Source organism: Heteronotia binoei, chromosome 16, assembly GCF_032191835.1.
Source record: "Heteronotia binoei isolate CCM8104 ecotype False Entrance Well chromosome 16, APGP_CSIRO_Hbin_v1, whole genome shotgun sequence".
NCBI lineage: Eukaryota > Metazoa > Chordata > Lepidosauria > Squamata > Gekkonidae > Heteronotia > Heteronotia binoei.
The window spans coordinates 64111559-64131636 of record NC_083238.1 but is presented as its reverse complement, the minus strand read 5'-3'; the positions used below and the strand labels follow the sequence as shown (position 1 = coordinate 64131636).

Sequence of the window (20078 nt, the reverse complement as noted above, 5' to 3'; positions counted from 1 at the left end):
ATGGATACAACACATCCTGCTGTACAGTAGGTAACCATCTACCCATAAATCCTATGGCTACAAAAGGTCCACATTTCTGACGTTCTCAGGCAGCCTCACCCCACAGCCACAGGAAGCGGTGTTGTCAGTTTTGTCTTTTTGCTATCTCTAGCAGATTCTGGCTTGAATCACTCTTCTGTTAGAGTATACCTTGCGGCTATATCTGCACATCACAAACTGTTGATGGACACTCTGTCTTCACCCATCCTCACACAAAGACGTTCTCAGGAGGACTTCTACATCTCCACAGGGCCGGATATTTGGGGGGGGGGGGGGGGCGGAGAGGGGGCGTGCTTGCCCCAGGCGCCGAAGGAGGGGGGGGGGCGCCAAATTGGGTATGGAGTCCATTATATTCTATGAGACCGTAAGATAGAATGGCCCATAAGGGGGCGCCATTTTTAATTTTGCCCCTCCCCCCCCCAAAAAACCCATGTAGATCCAGTCCTGCATCTCCATCCTCCTTCTAGATCCACCGTTACCCCACAGGATCTCCTTTTGGTCCTTGGCAAGTTAATGCAGTGCCCTTCTGAGACTATGGCAACCTGGCCCCTGGATCTGTGGCCTTGGAAGACTGCATTCCTAGTAGCCATTCCATCAGCTTGTCGGGTGGGCAAGCCTATGGCGATCCACCATACCTGTGTTTTCATGATGCTGGAGTCTCGTTAGCTCCTGACATCACCTTTCTTCATAAGGCAATTTCAGAGTTTCCCCTTAATGCTGACACTTTTCTTCCCATTTTCTTCCTGTCACCCCAATCAGATGAGGAGGGCCGTTTGCACTCCTTGGACATGAAGAGGGGCCTTCTCTTCTTCCTAAGCAGAACTGAGAGTTATAGGAAGGACCCAAACCTTTTTGTTTCTTATGCTGCTCCCAAACTGGGCACTAAAATGCCTGCACAGAGGCTGGCTCTCTCTGTGTCTCACCAAAATGATTAAGTTGTGTTCTGTCCTGGCCAAGAGACCCTTGCCTGGTCCAGTATGCGGCCATTCCACATGGGCCACGGCAACATCTACTGCATTCCTCCGAAGCGCCTCGCTGACAGGCCTTTGCAAGGCACCCAGTGCTTTCATGAAGCATTGGAGCATGGACGTGCGCAGGCGCCAGACAGCAAACATGGGACATCTGGTGCTGCAAGCTTCTACTTCTGGTTGACCGCCAGCTCCTGCCTCTCCAGGTATGTCTGTCTTGCTAATCTCCCGTGGGTGTGAAGCACAGAAACCACGAAGAAGATAAACAGGTTGCTTACCTGCAATTGAGGATCTTCTTCAAGTGGCCATCTGTGCATTCATACCACCTGCCCTCTTTTCCCACTGCTGCTGGTTCTCCTCTATCAGGATCTTACAGCAGTCAGAAGGAACAGGCAGGATGTGCGTGCCACCCTGGTGAGCAGGCATGGTGGGGCATCTGCGCGTGCTCACTGGATCGCGGCGTGAAGATCCCGGGTTTGCTACATACCGACCAGAGTTGGCGCAGGCACCCTACTCCCATGGGTGTGAATGCACAGATGACCACTCAGAAGTCATCAGTTACAGATAAGCAACCTGCCCCCCCCCCCCCCGTTTGCTCTAGTTTTTGTTAAAAGATAAAACATGATGATCTACTCCTGCCATTCCGCTCTGGGTGTTCAGTCAGTCAGTGCTTGTACGTGGTGCAGTTGCTGCTGCCCTTCCGAATCTGGCTCAAAGGACAGTCACCTCTCTGAAAGTGGAGTGAGTGAGAAGACCCACCCAAATTCTGCCTACCAGTGACTCTGGACTGAAGCTGTTCCAAAGCAAGTTGCTGGTTTATTTCTCAAAAAGGTGATTACATTGTTTATGGTTTGCAGATTAGAAAATTAAAAGCACAACTGGAAGAAAAACAGACCAGTAAAACTGATAATTTACATTTGGAAGACGGAATCGTAGAAAATGGCACAGAAACACATGTGATTGATATTCAAAGTAAGGTTCCTTCCTCATTCAATATTCTGTATTTCGTGTTCAGTAATACTTACCTTGGGGCATAATCAATAAAGTAATATATATCTTTAAGATTAGCAATGACCTGCTCTTGCATTGGCCCAAGCGGCTCTTCCCCTGAGACATCAGTGACCATTTGCTGCTTGAGAAAACCAGCTGCAAATTAATCTGCGAGGTCATTCTTGCCTTGTATGTAATCAAATGGTTGCTCTTTCTTCTGTTCCCAAGCAGAGAGGGCAGAAATGTGCCCAGTATGGTCAGAGCTGACTGATGTAATCCTGGAGTCCGCATGCTGGTTGCTGGGTGCATGCAGCATTCATTTCCAGCTGGTAGAGCACATTGGAAGGAGTGTTCATTGCAGTGCAGCAAAAGGGCTCAGGTTTCCCTTCCAGGATGAAGGCTAAAAACAGACTGAAACCAGAGAGAGATCCAGCGGTCCCCTCCTGAGGCCGCTGGAGTCTAAGAAACATCAGATTTATTGCTGGAAAATGCTGACATATGTCAACTGCCCCATATTTACAGTATAGATATTTTGTGGTGTGATTGTTTTAATGCCCATGGATTGTGTAGCTAGAACCTCATAAATAATTGTCTGATTGCGATCACATTTTTAATTACTTTAGGAGATGCAAATAGACAAGTTAGCGATCTCAAGTTTAAACTTGCAAAGGCTGAACAAGAGATAACTGCGCTGGAGCAGAATGTAAGTTTATGGCACATTTATGGGACTTCTTTGTTGTTCCTTATTTGAAAATGCTGCGGAGGAAATTTCTCAGGCCCCAATCCTAAGCAGATATGCTACAAAGCAATTCCTCCTGAAATGCAAAGCGGAACAAACTTTTATTTCAATTCCGAACATATTTACTTTTATATAAAAAGCAGTTTTTAGAAAATGTAAGAAGTCATTGTTGGCATATGGCATTGTTACTCCCGCTCTTCCGTAGTGGAGCTTTCATGGGCGGGCGGGTGGTCCTCTTGCTGGCAACAGCTGCTGCTGCAGATTTGGACAGGCAAGAAGGGGACTTAAAAAAAAAGGTTTTGGAATCCTTTCTTGAGTGTGTGCAACAAGGTTATTTTGTGAGTCTAGTTCTGAGCCATTTATTTGGCATTCTCACGTTTTGCTGTTCTGCGCACCCGTGTCACGGCTGGGGCCGGGTCAGGCAAAGTCCAGAGGCAGTGCCCTTTTGGTGGCGGTGGCAGCGAAGGTACGGGTGTCCGATGCTTAGCAGGACAGCCGGAGGCATAGTGGCCTGCCGTACCGCGGTAGAGGCACAGATTCTGCGTGCGGCGTCTGGCCTTTTCCTCTGGGGTCAGGCGGGGTCGAGCAGCTCCAAGCTGCATAGGCTCATCCGTGGCGCTGGTACTAGCTAGGGACGGGCTAGGAGCCAAGTGGCACGGCGCAGGGAGCTGGCGCCCTCTGGTCTTGGGTTGGCGGCGACTTTCGAGGCGGCCATCGATGCGGAGGCAGAGGGTAATAAGTTGTTGGAGCGTGGGTGGTTGCTCCATCCTGGCCAGCTCATCCAGGACCTCCTCTGCCAACCCCTCGGTAAACTGGTCCATCTGGGCAGCCTCATTCCACGCCAGGTCTTGGGTTAGGAGCTTGAATTCGGTGGCATATTGGGCCACCGAGGAGTTGCCTTGCTTCAGTGCCCTGATCTTCCGGTTGGCTGTGGCTGCTTGGACTGGGCTAGAGAAAGCAGCAGACAGGTGGGCCTCAAACCCCTGGTAATTAGTTAGTAGGGGAGAGGACGTGACCAGCAACGGTGTGGCCCATTTGGCTGCCTGCCCCTTTAACAGACTGATGATGAAACACACCTTTGTCTTGTCATTGAGGAAGTCCCGTGCTCTCAGTTCAAAGTACAGCCGGCACTGTGCTAGGAAGGCAGGAAATTCTTCCACGGCACCCCCAAACCTGTCAGGTGGGGGAACTGGGCACTTGGCTGGAGCACTGGCCGCAGGTTGTTGCTGCAAGTGCACTACTGCCTGTGTTAGCTGCTGTACCTGGGCTTGGAGCACAGCCAGTAGTTCTGTGGTTTCACTTGCTTCAGCCTCCATCCTGTGGAGTGGGTGTTTGTCGGGTGGAAGTAATCTGTCACGGCTGGGGCCGGGTCAGGCAAAGTCCAGAGGCAGTCCGAGGTCTGTAGCCAGCAAGCAGGAGTGTCCGAGGTGCCAAATCCAAATTGCTGTGCAAGTATCGCAGGTCCGAGGTCCAGAAGCCGAGGTCAGGGAGTCCAGAAGTCAAAAGCCAAAGTCAGGGAGTCAGGAACCAAAGTCAAGCCGGAGTGGATGCTAGAACGTCAGGGAGATGACTAGTTGCTTCCACAAAGCCTCCTCCCAAAGCCCACAGCTATATAGCCCTCTGCTGGCTGTTGCCCCTTTGGGCTAATTGCTGGCTCTGGGAGGCAGCCAGGATCCTGTTACAACTCAAGCATCCTTGCTCTTAGGAGGGCCAGAATCCTCTCAAAACTCAGGACTCAGGGAGCGCCTTGCTTGTGAGCGTGCCGCCCTCCTCCGATCCCTGAGGTCCTGACGGAGGCGGTCACGCACACGAGCCACCCGAGAGGGCGAGGCAGGGGGGCTGGGATCTTCTTCAGCAGGAGGCAGGGGTACTGGTGCAGGTGGCAGGGGTACAGTTTCCTCGGCAGACTCGTCTTCCTCTGCAGGGTCCCCAGCACCCATGACAACCCGCTTGACACTCAAGACAGAAACAGACCGATTAGAAGAGAGCATGACCTTCTTCAGGCTGTGACCCTGAATACATGGAAGGAATTGCCCCTGGTTAGAAAGCAGTTCTGGGGGCTGGATGACCTGGAGAAATGGCTGTGGGCGAGGAGCATGGGACAAATTAATCCTATAGGGTTGGTGAAGTGTTCTGCCAGTAAGAAGCGATTGCCACAATGGGGAAAAAGATCACTAGAATTCTTTTGTCCTACTTCTAATCTTACTGTTAAGTTCCTTTCGCATTAGGTGATACGACTGGAAAGTCAAGTGGCTCGTTATAAAACGGCTTCAGAAAATGCAGAAAGGACAGAGGATGCGCTGAAAGCAGAAAAACGTAAACTCCAAAGAGAGGTAATCTATACACCTAAGTGAAACATCAGTCACCAGAATTATCCATAGAAGACAAACTAATTGCTGTTCCTCAGTTGATTGAATGCAAAACCTGTTTCCAGATTTCTACAGAAAGGAAACCCCACTGTGATGTTTGTGTTCCTTAAGCCAATAACTGCAAACACGCTCTGACATTCCAGCGTTGCGGACTATTCTGCTACAGAAACAGAGCCCCCCTCCACCCCCCCACTTCCAGAGCAGCTACTGCACCCCCTTGAGAGAACTAGCACAGAGTAAAGAGCAAGCAGTGCTTTTTCCCACTCCCAAAGGGAACTAAAAATAGTTGTCTTCAACTGTCCCAAGAAATCTTTATTGTAGCCAGATGTCCAAATAAATGAGCCCGTGAAACAAATCCTGTTACTTCCCCTTCTTGCTCTTCTGGCAGAGTCTAGGTCTCATTGGACTAGAACCCAGAAGACTTTGGATTCACTTTCTGACTTGGTTTTGCAGGGCTTTTGCAAGGCTGGCTGAGCTGCTGAGGACTCTGAATCCATCTGTAAATATAATTTATTTTTTAATTTATTTGCAGCTTCGTTCAGCATTAGATAAAACAGAAGAGCTTGAAGTCAGCAACGGTCACCTCCTGAAAAGGCTTGAGAAGATGAAAGCCAATCGGAGCGCTCTGCTTTCTCAGCAATAGATGGCAGTTTTCCCTGGAAACCACTTGACAAAACGGCAGCTGTTCTGCAAAGGCTGATGTTTTGGGGGGGGGGGGGGCGTCCCCCAGGCCTTTTGGGAAGAACGAACATCGGACATTTGCCATGTTCTGCCAGATGGAGGTTCTACCAACAGATTCAAATCTGCTGCACTAAAGAGCCGCTTCCAATGTCTGGCCGACGCCCTCCCCCTCTTGAAATGTGTGTGGCTCAGAACCTGCATACCGTTTCACAAGCACACCGGAGCTCCTCACCTGAAAAGAGACGGCAGCTGCCTTTTGACGTGTTGGAAGCGAACGTATCAGAAGGAACTTGAATTTTCTTTATTTATCATTAAGTGCAAGGGAAAGGAGGACCTTTTGGACTCCCCCCTCGCGGCAGCACCTCCAGCAATAGTGAGTGTGGTAGCGGCAGCCTCTCCATTGACAAAGCACTGTGGAACCACAAGCCATTATGAAGCAAAACTCCTTTGGCGGAAGTCATGGACACAAACGGTCTTGGAAGCAAAAGTGACCTTAAATGACTTTTAAAAACTTAAAAGTTGTGGAGAGATTTTTTTTTTGCACCTGTTCAGTCATAAGACTTTTATTTCAAGGTCAATAGGCAATAGCTTCACATAAAGAAATTGCAGGTTTTTATTAGTATTTAATCTTGGGTTTAGAAATAAAGTCAGTGATTTCTTTTAAATGTAATGTTGCCAAAAAATTAAATAAACCTGAAATCCTGTATTTTGGAAATGTCATTTTATTTTCTGGGAGGGAGGGAAGGAAGAGGCGTGGAGTAGCCTGGTTTCCTTAGCTCTTGGAAGCTCAGAGTAGGAGGAGATTGGGTTTGTACCCCGCCCTTCAGTAGGAGTCTCGAGGGGCGTTCTGCAGGGCCTGTAAGACCGAATTGTTCAAACAGGCTTTTGCGGTTTGATTGAAAAAAGGCTGCCACCGGACATCCTACAGAATGCAGGCGATCTTGGTCGAGAAGTCAATACCGCCTATACTGGACTGAAATAGCGCTATAGAATGGTTTTAAAGTTAATATATGTAAATTATGGTTTTATATGTTTTATTGGATTGATTGTTTTTATAATGTTGTAAGCCACCCTGAGTCCGCTTGCGGAGAGGGCGGGGTATAAATGGGAAATAATAAATAAATAAATAAATGCAGTCTCCTCCCCACAGCAGACACCCTGGGAGGGAGGTGGGGCTGAGGGCGCTCTGGGGGAATGGGACTGACCCAAGATCACAGCAGCAGGTGCATGTGGGGGAGGAGGAGGGGGGTGGGTGGGAATCAAAGCTGGTTCCTCAGATGAGAGAGAGCCTGTGCACTTCACCAGGCACCAGACTGGCTCCCAGCGGGGTCAGTATTTGGAAGGGAGGAAGGCCAAGCCAGCCACCACTGCCTCCCCCTTTTGGGGATCACCAGAAGTCAGCGCTTTACACAGAAACATTTCATTTCCCTTCACTGTTCACACTAATTAATGCTAAATATGAGCAAAATGTGTGCAAGGTGAATCAAGTAGCTTGCAAAATGTTAGTCCAGAGATTCAGCAGCGCAGCCCCCAACACAGGAGAGTGTGCCGCGAAGTGATTTCCTGGTGCTCCTTTGCTTCTTAAGGCTTGGTGGGCAAATCGGAGAGGTCTTGAATCCAGCAGGCCAAACCCCCGCATGGTGGAGCACAAAAGCTCATCCATTCCTCGGCATCCCCTAGCCGGGTGCCCTCTTTGCATCCTGTCGGTAGTCCCAGCGGAAGCCCATTTTGACTTGAAGCAGCGAGACCAGCTCTTGCTTCCGAGTGTGTCAGCCCCGGCGCTTGTTCAGTCGTGAGGCCGGGAGATGCGGTGCGTGCAGCTTTTGTGCAGCTCTTCATGGGGGGCGGGGGTCTCAGTCTGGCGTGGGTGGGAGGGGGTCGGGGGGGCATGGCTGTGTGGAGTGGTCGCTGCCGGGCTTGTGCCGGGGGAGGCTGTTGCGGAGTCCTGGAGCCCCCCGGGGATGCTTCTGCCCTGGCCTTGGAGAGCGGAGACCCCCCGAGCACTCCTCCTCCTGGGGGAGGCTCTGCTCGGCTTCTCCCCAGCCCAGCCCAGCCCAGCCCTCCTTCCCTCCCCGCTTCCTTCCTTCCTTCCTTCCTTCCGCCGGAGGAGGAGGAGGCTCCGCCAGCCCGGGCCCGGGAGGGGCGGAGTTGCACCTGCTGCCGCTGGGCTGGAGAAGCGGGCCGGGCCCGGGGATGGCGGCTGCTGGGGGGGGCCTCCTGCTGGGGCTGCTGCTGCTGCTGCTCGGCCTGGGTGAGTCCGGGGGGAGGCCTGCTGCTGCTGCTGGGGGGGCGCCCCTCTCCCTCCCCCCCCCCTGCTGCAGAAAGGAGCCGCGCCCGGGGGGGGGGGGGAGGGGGGCTGCTGCTGCTCCGAGGCCAGGCTGGACCCCCCCCCCGCCGCCGCCGCAGAGGTCCTCGAGGCTGTTTCTCCTCCTGGCCCAGGCCCTGCACCGGGGGCGGCTCTCGGGATCTCCAGGCCTCCGGCTCCGCGGCGCCCCCCCCCCGAGGGCTGGCAGGGATGCCCGAGGGAGGAGGCGCCTGGCACGGAGAGCGGCCTCCTGGGCGAGCGGGGGCTGGGGTTCGAAGCCCTGGGAGCTCGTGCTGGAGGCCTGGCCTTCGCCTTGGGCGGCCTGCCTGGCGGGGTTGTTGTGCGGAGGGCGGGGGGGGCTCCCAAAGGCGCCTGGCCCCCCGAGCGGGGCACAAAGGAGAGCCTGCTGGCGGCTCTTCCTTGGGGGGCGCTGAAACCCTGGCTACGAAGCGCCTCGTTTGGGAGGCCGCAGGAAGGAAAGGGAGGCAGCGGGGGGGTCCCCTGAGGGGCAACGCGGCTCTTTGGCCTGCAAAGGCAATGCCCGCCGGGCGACTGAGGGCCGCCCAAGCCAGTGCTCCGAATGCTGAGTTCAATAGAAGCGTCCCCTGAACTGTCCCTGGGGCAGCTCCTGCGCCCATTGCAGCCTCGCCTTGCCTGGGGGGTGGGTGGGGATAGCAGAATAGCAGGCAGTGAGGAGGGAGCAAGTGCCAGAGGGCCTCATCCCAGGCCAAGTGCCCTGCTCAGGTCTCCCCCCCCCCACAGAGGGGAGCGGTGGCTCCTGGAAGCTCCCCCCTGCCCCCAGCTCCCCCTAACTCTAACCCCCAGCTCTCCTGGACCACGTGGCCACGCCACCCATCTGCCCCTGCTCGCTCATACAAGTGAAATACATTCAGCTCTGAAACCACAGCTAGGCTTGAGTGCTCTAGCATTTGGACCGAGGGCTTTAGTTCCAACTTCCCACAATCCTAAAACGTCATAGAGAAGGAAGCCTCATGACATTTTCTAGGAAAGGGCCTCCCTCCCTCCCTCCCTTCCTTCCTTCCTTCCTTCCTTCCTTCCTTCCTTCCTTCCTTCCTTCCTTCCTTCCTTCCTTCCTTCCTTCCTTCCTTCCTTCCTTCCTTCCTTCCCACTGACTGGCAAAGACACACTGAGCCATCTATCCAGCCCTCCTTGCAGACCCAGAGGACATGGAGTGCTGGTGCGGCACCTCTCAGGGCCCACAGCAGTAATATCGACAGTCTTTCATTTTGAAAAGCAACTAATCAGGGGTGGCCAAACTGTGGCTCTTTCATACATGTTGTGTGGCTCTTGAAGCCCCCACCAGCCCGTTGGCTGGGTTGGAGAAGACATTTAAAGTTAAAGTTGCTTTTTTTCCACCTCTCCCTCCCTCCTGCTTCTCCCATCCTTCCTGTCTTTCAGCTCTCAAACGTCTGAAATTTATTCTGTGTGGCTCTTACGTTAAGCAACTTTGGCCACCCCTGTATTAAATGCAAATAAATGCTATCTGGTCTTTGCCAGTTTTAGTAGCCTCTGGTTTCTGGGTGTGTGGGTGCTCTTTTCGTGCTGTTGCGGGGGGGGGGGGGAGGGAGACAGACATTCCCTCCCCCCCTTTCAGTAGGGCTCTGGGTCTTGGTCCCCTGAAGCCAGCCTGAGAGGGATGCCAGTGGAAGAGGGCAACACCCTAGAAGAGCCCATGTGTAGAGATGAGTGGGAGGAAGGTGTCTCCTGCCATGGCTGCGAAAGCCGAATCGCAAGCAGTGGAGAGTGAGATGGCTGTGGGATCCCGTGGCCCAGAGGGCAGTTGACTCCTTCCAGGTGATCCTGCACCCCCTCCCCCTCTGGGGCCCAGGACCTGCCCAATCCCAAGTGCTCCTCGGCCTGATGCCAGACTTGCCCTAGGTAGTCCATTTTCATCCTGTGTTCTGTTTGAATGACTGGCTCCTGGGGATGCCAGTGGCTCGGCTTACTCCTGCTTGGTCCAAATGACTACATGTGCAAACGCTTCACGTCAGAATTTAATCTGGTGGTTAGTTGTTGTTTTTGATTCTTTTATACCAACTCTTCGTGCCAGAGATCGTGTCCTCCTCGTCTTCCCTCTAAGTCCCCAGCAGTCTTTGCAGAACACACACGCTCAATGAGAAACAGCTGCGTTCCAGGCCAGCAGGCAGGCTGGCAGACAAGCAGAGCTGTTTGTGAAAGAGTTTGTATCCATCGAACTGCAGAGATACAGCGGTGGGGGTGGTTGGGGGATGCCCTTCGAACACACCGGCAGAAAAGCCGTCTGTCAGCACTGTGATTGAGACAAACAAGGCAGTGAGACGGCACTCGGGGGCAGTTCCAGGAAAGAAGGGGAAGAAAGACCAGATGGGCCCATATCACTACCCCAGAAAAATAGCCCAAGTCCTCTGACCAAAAGAGAGATGTCCTGTTGATGTTGCTCTTGGGAGACGAGTGTGGTTCTTTTAATGGCATGTTCTGAAAGGTGAGCACTGCAGTAAGCAGGCTGGCATTGCCCATCTGTCCTCTTTTGGACTGAGAAACTAGATGAAGATGTTGTTGGATTAACTTTCTTTTGTTATAACATTATCTTGTGTCTTTGTACTTTGGCAACGGAGCTGAATAGGGAATAGTCTTGTCTGGGTGCATTTCCGTGGTGGCTTGTTTCTTTGTTTACCACAAGGACTGAAAGATCCCCCTGAACCCATTCAGGTGTGCAAGCCTGTGGCAGACAGGTAACAGTCACCTGCGTGCTGCAGCTCCTCCCTTGGAGTGGATTGCAGGGAGCGGGGGCCAAGGGCTGGGGAGGGTTTTGGGGGGAGGGGCTTGGTAAGCCTGCAGTCACATTGCAAGAGGGCCCCTGTGGGAGGGGCATTCTATTCCACTCTGGGAGAGTCCGGCAAAAGCACCTGCCCGAGTATCCAGTCTTTGTTGGACAAGGAGGGTCTTGCCAGATTTTGACCCGTTCTAGGCTTCCCTGTTGTAAGGCCTCCTCCAGGTTGGAGAGGAGGCTGGTGGAGCGTCATGGGGGGGCGCTCAGTCAAGGACTCCCAGCAGCCCACAGTTAAGGATCTATCTGCCCATCTGTCTTTATTTCCTTTAACATCTTTATTTCCTTCACTAAGTTTTCCCTTCCCCTCCCCCCCAAAGGAATTAAACCCAAACAAATGGTGACTGTATAAACTAAGCTTGTTATTCCTGTTTGGTCCTTTCAGCTGTTAAACATCTTCCTTCTGCTGAATGCAAATTTATGGCTCACTCTGCCGATATGGATGGACTGGTAATTTCCTTCATTGCATCCTTCATGCACACAAAAGCTTATACCTTGAGAATAGGGCTTGTTGGGCTTAATGCTGCCTGCCTGAACTCCAGCTTTGTTCTAGTCGTCTTTTTAGTTTTCAACACCTTCTGAGACTTGCCGAGCTAAAGAACTGCCCAACCCACAGGTCAGCTTCCTGGCACTGCTTGCGGCCCATTTCCCAAAATGTCCAGGGGAGAAGGTATTCATTTATTTATTGGATTCCATTTCTGTCTTGCTCTCCCTGCTGTGGCGGGCTCAGGATGGCTTACATAGACATGCATATGCGTGAGTAGACATAATGGTGGGGCATTAAAACCATAAAACAGTATAAAAACATAGAATACATAGAATAATCAACATTGGATACTCAAGTAGGTGCGTTTGAGGGAATTAACTGTAAAGACTTCCTAGGATGATTTTTCAGAAAACATCCCAAATTCATAGTTTTTCTGTTGAAAAAAAACTGACATGAGATACCGGGGGGTGGGGGGTGTTTCTGGGACTTTGTGCAGATTCTTTCTCCTGTTGCAGCCTTCCTGTCTGTGCCTGGCCCCTGCCCTCACTGTTCCTTGGTAGGTTTTCACTCCTGCCAGTCAGTGGAAGCATCAGGGGTTCAGCTGTGTGAAATGCAGGATCTCCCAGCTGGTCTGCTCTTCTCTTTCTGTGGTGGCAAACAAAGGAGGGAGGGAATGTCAGAGCCTCACGCTGGCCCCAGCTCCCCCCCCTCCAGGAGCCGTGCTTGGGGGGCGGCGAAGGGGCCACATTTCCAGGATCTTGGCAGCTCTTGCTTTCCACTGAACAGATTTAGATGCGGCCTGTCTGCCACGCCAGCCTCTGTTGCTTTCTCTTCGTCATGATAATAAATATTCTCATTTCCCTGCCCCTGAAGTGGATGAAGTGAAGGAGATATGTTTATGTATCGCAGCGGAAGAAGCTGCTCTCTTGCGTTTTGCCAGCTGCTGCTCTATTTTGGCCGTGCAGCAGCCCTGTGTCGTCTTGGATTTCAGGGGCTGCGATTATATCCAGGATATCTCTAGAGGAAGTCCAAAGCTGCCAACATTCTGTGCCCAGGTCAAGAGTACTATTAATGATTAACAAATGGCACGGAAGTCTGTTGCAGGGACATGTCCATTTCCCTTTGCTTTCAACTGAATGAGACACGGCCAGTGTTATAAAAGTTATGAAACCACCTCCTCCTTTTTCCTGTGTCCTGTTTGTTTATAGCTATCCTTCTTCAGGCGCCTTTCTCCTTCGCTCGATGGCTGGTGCAGAATACTCTTGGCCTGGAGGGGGTGTTGGTGGTCTGGGGAACCAGGCCAAGATGGAGTCTCCTTGACCATTTGCCCCTCTTGCTGGTGGGCATCTTGCCCCAGCTTGTGCTGCACTCGGAGTTGTTCAGAGAGTCTGACTGCAGAGAGATGTTCTGGGTTCTGTAAGAGCAACTGCTGGTAGTTTGAACCCCTTCCTATCGTGGCTTGTGAATTCTTGCAGGGAATTTGATGAAGGACAGTGAAATTCACAGGAGTGGAGGGAATTTAAGGATGTGGTGATGGGACCTTGAACAAGGTATCCTGGCTGGTCAAGTGTTAGCTCACGAGGGGCCTGTCACAACTTCACTTTCCATTTGTGTGAGGAATTCAATTCCAAACCCTTTCTTTAAAGGCCCCCACTGAATCGTGCCCAAGCTCTTCTAAGGACTCAGTGGCCCTGAGGAGGAGACTGTCATTTAAAATCATAAGACTCCAGGTTAATATAAAACAAAACTTTATTTGTACAGTAAGCGTATTGGTTTCAAGATGTTTATAGCTTAATTCTTCAGTGAATAATAATAACTTCTGAGTGAGGACTGAGGACTTTCACTTTGCACGTTCCTCCCCTCTCAAATCCTCCTTTCTCTTCCTACCTCAACTTTCTGACAGCTTCTGTCTGTCACTTTCCTATAATACTCTGACAATATTAGATTCTGGCTCGCTCTCTAGCCCCTCCTATGCCATCAGGGCTCTACAGGTGTCCTTAATGCTTCTGTGGTTTTCTCCTTGCATTGAGCACTGCTGTGCTTAGCCAAGTGCTGCGTGTTACTGCTGTCTCACTTTTCATATGCAAAGAAGATGGTCCAAAGCAGGAGGTTTTCCACACGTGCTCGCTCTGCCTCCCTGAAGGAGGAGACGCAGATCCCTCTCCTCAGGCGTGTCTCATTTTGCAAGCCTGAGATGCTACTTGTTGGTATTCGGGCAGAGGGATGGAGCACATTTTTGTTTCCTTCTAAACGTTGTTTATCTCTGGTTTCCCTCTCCCCATTTCAGCCCCTCCTCACTCAATGGTGGTCGCTGGATGCCATGAAGCCGCCTACGGCCACTTTGTCCAGGAATTCTGCTTCAGCAGGTTCAAATCTGACATGGGCACGCTCAGACAGGCGCTGTGGTGCGACTGGGATAAGACCTTTGGGTGAGTGCTGGATCCTCAGCCCTCTTTCTCCACAGGGAATGGAAGGCGCCAGCGATGGATGTGCCTAAGTGAGGACACTTTCCACCCCCCCCCCCATGGGCACCCACCTGCCTGCCTGATCCTTTTGAGCGTGTGTGTGTGTGGGGGGTTGCCTGACACTGACACCCACCCGAGTGCTTTTGCCCCGTTCCTCACAGTCCAGCCTTCTCCTTGAGGCTCCAGGCCAATCACAGGGTGGCATCAGTCACTACGGCCAACGTTGGGGCATCAAGTAAGCAACGCCTTGGGATCTGGGTTGGAAGCCAAGCATAAGAACAGAAGAGAAGCCCTGTTGGATCAGGCCAAAGGCCCATCCAGTCCAACACTCTGTGTCACATAAGAACATAAGAGAAGCCCTGCTGGATCAGGCCAGTGGCCCCTCCAGTCCAACACTCTGTGTCACATAAGAACATAAGAGAAGCCCTGCTGGATCAGGCCAGTGGCCCCTCCAGTCCAACACTCTGTGTCACATAAGAACATAAGAGAAGCCCTGTTGGATCAGGCCAGTGGCCCATCCAGTCCAACACTCTGTGTCACATGAGAACATAGGAGAAGTCATGTTGGATCAGACCAATGGCCCCTCCAGTCCAACACTCTGTGTCACATGAGAACATAAGAGAAGCCATGTTGGATCACGCTAGTGGCCCATCCAGTCCAACACTCTGTGTCACATAAGAACATAAGAGAAGCCATGTTGGATCAGGCCAGTGGCCCATCCAGTCCAACACTCTGTGTCACATAAGAACATAAGAGAAGCCCTGTTGGATCAGACCAATGGCCCATTCAGTCCAACACTCTGTGTCACAGAAGAACAGAAGAGAAGCCATGTTGGATCAGGCCAGTGGCCCATCCAGTCCAACACTCTGTGTCACATAAGAACATCAGAGAAGCCATGTTGGATCAGGCCAGTGGCCCATCCAGTCCAACACTCTGTGTCACATAAGAACAGAAGAGAAGCCCTGTTGGATCAGGCCAGTGGCCCATCCAGTCCAACACTCTTTGTCACACAGGGGCCAATATATGTGTGTGTGTACACACACTGTGGCTAATAGCCACTGGTGATAAAAGTCTGAAGCAACAGCAGAAAGTCTGAAGCAACATCAGAAGTCTGAAGCAACACCTGAGCATTTCACATGACACGTTAAATGATTCAGAAATCACGCAGTAGGTTAATCTGTCCCTGTCATCAGGGATGTTCCCAGTTAGACTCAAAGATGGCTTTTAAAGAAGCCATCTTTGGACCATATGGTGCTGGCCAGTTACCGCCCAGTTATGAATCTTCTATTTCTGGGCAAGGTAATTGAGAAAGCGGTGGCAGAGCAGTTTCAAGCTTTTCTGGAGGATACTTCTATCCTTGACTCTTTCCAGTCCGGCTTTCACCCTGGTCATGGGACGGAAACTGTTTTGGTTGCCCTCATAGATGACCTCTGAAGGCATCTGGATCAAGGCGGGTCAGTGCTTCTGTTAGATCTTTCAGCAGCATTTGACACAGTCGATTATGATCTAATGATCCACCGCCTTGCCGACATTGGAGTTCAGGGGGTTGCCTTACAGTAGTTCTCCTTTCTCCGTGGTCGGGGACAAAGGGTGGCTCTTGGCGAGCAGACCTCCACGCGTCACCAGCTTGAATGTCGTGTGCCGCAGGGAGCTCTTCTCTCGCCAGTGATGTTCAACATCTATATGCACCCCCGTGCCCAGATTGCTCGAGGTTTTGGACTAGGTTGTCACCAATATGTGGATGACACCCAGCTCTGTCTGCTGATGGATGGGCGATCAGATTCTACCCCAGATCATCAGACTAGGGCTGTAGAAGCTGTGGCTGGATGGTTGCGATAAAGCCGGCTGAAGCTCAGTCCAACTCAGACGGAGGTCCTGTGCCTGAACTGAGGGAGATTGGAGCTAGGACACTGGACAGTGCATCTCTTGTGCCGGCTCAGAAGGTGAAGAGTCTGGGAGTGATACTGGGCGTCCCGCTTACCATGGAGGTGCAGGTCACAGCAGTTGCTCAATCTGCTTTCTTTCATCTTTGGCAGGTCAGACAGCTGGCACCCTACTTAGCCCCCCAGGATTTAGCTACACTGATCCATGCAACAGTCACTTCCAGGCTAGATTACTGTAACTCGCTCTATGCAGGCTTGCCCTTGGGGCTGATCCAGAAACTCCAGCTGGTGCAAAATGTTAACTGCATTGCCTTTATGGGCAATCATTCGGCCGGTGCTGTGCCAATTGCACTGGCTACCAATTCAGTACCAGATCCACCTCAAGGTTTTGGTACTGATGTTTAAAGCCTTACGCAACCTTGGACATGGTTTTGAACTGTTTATTTCAGTTGAAAATTTTCCACCACCACCCCCCCTCCAGCCAGCACTGACTTTCAGGGGGCCCTTGTTCTCCAGCAAGGTCCCTGCAGGGGGAGGGACTCCGGAAGAGCCCCCAGGCTCAGTCCAAAGGGCCAGGCAGGAGAGGGGGAGAAGACCCCCCAGAGCCACTGCTGGCCTCAAAGGAGCAAGGGCACCATTCCGTGTAAGGCAGCTGAATGGCTCCCTCGTTCTACTGCTGTTGTCACGTGGGAATGTGGAGAGTGCCTTGCAGATGCTCAGGGGGGTGTGATTGAGGGCAGGTCTGCTGTGCATCCTCTGAGGGGGGGGGGCAGTGCCAGAACTTTGTGATGTGTCCTTCGTTCTTCTAACGCACCTCCATTTCCTCTCTCTCCAGTTGGTACGGGGAACTTATCAACTGCACCTTCCTGATAGCTACAAAGCTGGACTGCTACTGGCCCAACCAGCTGGTGGACGAGTTCTTCATAGCCATTCACCAGCACTACTTCCAAAGCTGCCCTGTGTCAGGGAGGTCTTTGCACGACCCCCCCAATATCGTGCTGTGTCCCTTCATTGTGGTCCCCATCTTCGTCACTCTCCTCATGACGGCCGTGGTGGTGTGGCGCAGCAAGCGCAGTGAGGGCATCGTCTGAACTCAGCAGCCCCTGGAGCAGTGAGCGTAACGAGTCACTCGGAAGGCTCCAGATCTCACGTGAAGAGAATTCCAGGCCATTCAGCTGCAGTGAAGAAGAGGTTGCTCTCCTTGCACTGGAATAATGAGTTTGTAACAGTCATATTTCTTAACATTGTTCAGTAGGGAAAATCATTCTGCCACCCAGAGAGAAAAGCTGCAACTAGATCTGTTAGAACCAGGAACTTGTGAGCTTAATCCCTGAAGCCTTTCTGATCTGGCCACAGTGTCTCCTCTCTGAAGTGCCTCCAGTTAACGTTGCCTTTGTGTCCCCCTTGGCTTCATCTCGTGACCTCCCCGCTTGCTCCATGATTGCGACCTTTTCTTGGGGTCAGGGAATGTATGGAAGGATATGGCAAGGTATTTGGACACAGTCTCCAGCAGCTTTGCTGTTGTGCAAATGACAGGGCATTGAGGTGGTTTTTAAAAAATAATATAGGCATAAAGATGGAATTATATTTTTTAGTTCCAGCGGAGTCCCATGACTAGCTGGACAATGGCTAGAATACAACCCAGCATATGGCAGGATATAGAACGTTTATGGCATCTGTGAAGAAACGCCATCCACCCACCCTCCCAAGCATTCGCCCCCGTCTTTCAGTGATTACTTCTCTCTGTCTTTGGACAAGAGCCCTACTGCTGAGTGACAGCCATCAGCAGGGAAGAAGGAGAGAGCATTGTTGTTGAGTCTCCTGCCCCCCCCCCCCCAAGCATTCAAGCTCTTAGTTATGCTGATGGCTTCCTTCTTTGCCAAGAAGTCACAGGTAGAGCCGTAACGTTTGGAAGACTAGAGAGCTGGAAGGGGAGGTCTTCCTTTGGGACAGGAAGGCCATCCAAGTGGCTACCCAAAAACTCTACCTATCAGGGCGACTCTCTCTCACAGACACCCCTCCCAGTTTGGGCAGCTCTTTTGGGCTTGCAAAGCCATGAAGGACTCCATGTGGCCCACAAAGCAAGGGGCAGTGGAGTGGAGTCAAAACCGAGAGATCCGGCCTCATAACGGACTGTTCGAGTGCTGCAACTTCAAGCAAACGTTGCCTGTCCTCAAAGGCCAGATAATGGGAGGGAGGGAGGGAGGCCTTGTCAGAGGAGGAGAAAGCTGTGTGTTCTCATCCTTTGCTGACTTGCTACGCCTGTGTTGCTTTCTTGAGCTGAACACGTGTTTTCTTCAAATATTAAACTTCCTCATATCCTAAGTGCTCTTATGTCTCATCTCTGGAAAAACAGGATGTTTAGCTCCCTGACGTGTGGACAGCCCCAGAGGCAGGAAATGGTTTGTTTGTAGAGGGCATTTAGGAGCATTCAGGGGCAGTTGCTAATTAATAATAACCCTGATTTAATTAGTGCTCCCTCCCCCCCAGGAGCCTCTCAGTTCCCCTGGGGGTCTGTCAGAAAGGGCTGAGGGGAGGGAGAAGCTCTGGGCCCCTTCTGCTGATGACCCTGTGAAGCGGGCAGGGCAGGAGGGGTTGCCTCAGGACTTTGTTCTTAGGGGCCCTTCCTCTCAGAACCAGCCCTTTCTCTCCAGGCCAGATGGCCAGAGATCCTAAGCAAGTTTTTGCCATCTTCTGGGTGTGGAGCAAGGGCCACTGGGTGTGTGTGTAGGGGGGGGAGGAGTTTGTGAGTTTCCTGCATTGTGCAGGGGGTTGGACTAGATGACCCTGGAGGTCCCTTCTTCCAACTCCGTTATTCTAGGATTCAACTGATCAAGCCCAGTTCTGTCAGCTGCCTGAACGTCCTTCTGAGGAAATGTGCCAAGAAGTGGGCAGCAAAGAAAACCGCTTTGGAATTTATCTTCTGTTCCAGCAAAGGAAAATGAAAATACTGGCCTCTCTCAAATACAGTTCTGTGTGGCCAATCCGATGGAGCCAACAACAGCCGCGGAGGCAGTTTCTGCATCATTTTGCCGACTCCTCAAGTATGCAGAAAACATCTCTCTGTAAGTTCAAACGAGAGAAAGAACAATCCTTGAAGACTGTTCAAGTTGCCCAAGAGGGCAGCCGTGTTGGGCGGAGGCAGTAGAACAAAGCAGGAGTCAAGGGGCACCTTTAAAACCAACAGTTTCATTCAGAATGTCAGCTTTTGTGTGCTCCAAGCACACGTCTTCAGACGAGCAATGAGGTAGTGAGCAGAGCTGGTGAGCAGTGGTTAAGCACGTAACGGTCCTACTCAAAGTAAACTAGGCGGACAGTTCCACCTCTGAGAAAAACATGTCCTCAGTTTAACCCAGCCTTGAGGAGCCATAGAGCAGTTAACAGACTGCATTTATTGCCTGTGACATTCTCACCAGCACTCTTCAAGTCTGACATTTTTATTGACTTTGCTGTTGTCCAACAGAAGAAATGGTATCTAAATCAAACTGGTGGTTCTTTCAATTTGTTCATCATACTATCTTGGCATAGATGCTGACTTGGTTCTGTTTTTCATGCTTAACCCCTGCCCACCAGCTCTACGTAGTTCTGCTCACTGTGGCCCATTCCCTCCTCTGAAGAAGGCTGCGTGCACAAAAGCGTCCCTTCTCAATAAAGGTGCCTGAGTGGACTCCCAACTTTAAGTGACCCATGACCTTGCATTGCTTGCTGGTGTCATTATTTCAGTTTTAGCAAATACCACAAAACTGGGAGCCCTTTAATGGTTTTTAGAAAACTGTTTTAATGCAGAACGGTCTCTTTCACAGCAGAATAATAATTGTATTAAAACTGAGCAATTCCTTGTAACCTCAAAGAGAACTATTTCTGCTTAAATATTATGTCCCCAAAACCCTCAGTAGATGCATCCAGGATTTCAGGACAAGGAGCGTCTGCTTGTCAGGTGGAGGAGAATAGGCTGGGTACCATGCACCCTTCCCACTGCCGGAAGTCCTCCCCTCCCCACCCCCAGCAGCTGCAGCTTCCTCACCTTCTGCAGCAGCTTAGACTGCTCCTGCAGGCCTCCCTATAGGGGTGTGCACAAAAAGTGGCTTTAAAAAAAATTCAAGTCCACTGTGCCCCCCAAATGCCAATACTTCCCAATATTCCCAAATCCCAATACTGCTATGATATTGGGATTCAGGTAAATAATCGGGAGACCTGAATTTATTCAGCATTTGAAAATGCCTTTCCTACACTTGTGGCGGCACAACTCAGGGCATGAAGTCATTTGAAAATGCCTTCCCTTCCTGCCGTAGTTGTGGGGGCGTATTGGCGAGGCAGTGCAACTC

The 20078-nt window shown here is 51.5% G+C and overlaps 2 protein-coding genes across 2 annotated transcripts in view; both read left to right on the top strand.

The window, feature by feature from the left end:
* The window catches only part of LRRFIP1 (LRR binding FLII interacting protein 1), a 104029-nt gene extending 98225 nt beyond the window's left edge, over positions 1 to 5804 (top strand). The window contains exons 17-20 of the mRNA XM_060257070.1: positions 1865 to 1979; positions 2621 to 2700; positions 4965 to 5069; positions 5638 to 5804. Of these exons, the coding sequence (XP_060113053.1) occupies positions 1865 to 1979; positions 2621 to 2700; positions 4965 to 5069; positions 5638 to 5748 (411 nt within the window). The 3' untranslated portion in view covers positions 5749 to 5804. The remainder of the gene's footprint in view (positions 1 to 1864; positions 1980 to 2620; positions 2701 to 4964; positions 5070 to 5637) is intronic.
* A 2026-nt stretch (positions 5805 to 7830) lies between these two features.
* On the top strand, positions 7831 to 18078 carry RAMP1 (receptor activity modifying protein 1). Its single transcript, XM_060257232.1, has 3 exons — positions 7831 to 8037; positions 13693 to 13834; positions 16589 to 18078. Exons 1-3 carry the CDS (start codon positions 7980 to 7982, stop codon positions 16842 to 16844), a joined length of 456 nt encoding a protein of 151 aa, XP_060113215.1. The 5' UTR covers positions 7831 to 7979; the 3' UTR covers positions 16845 to 18078.
* Positions 18079 to 20078: the final 2000 nt, after the last annotated feature.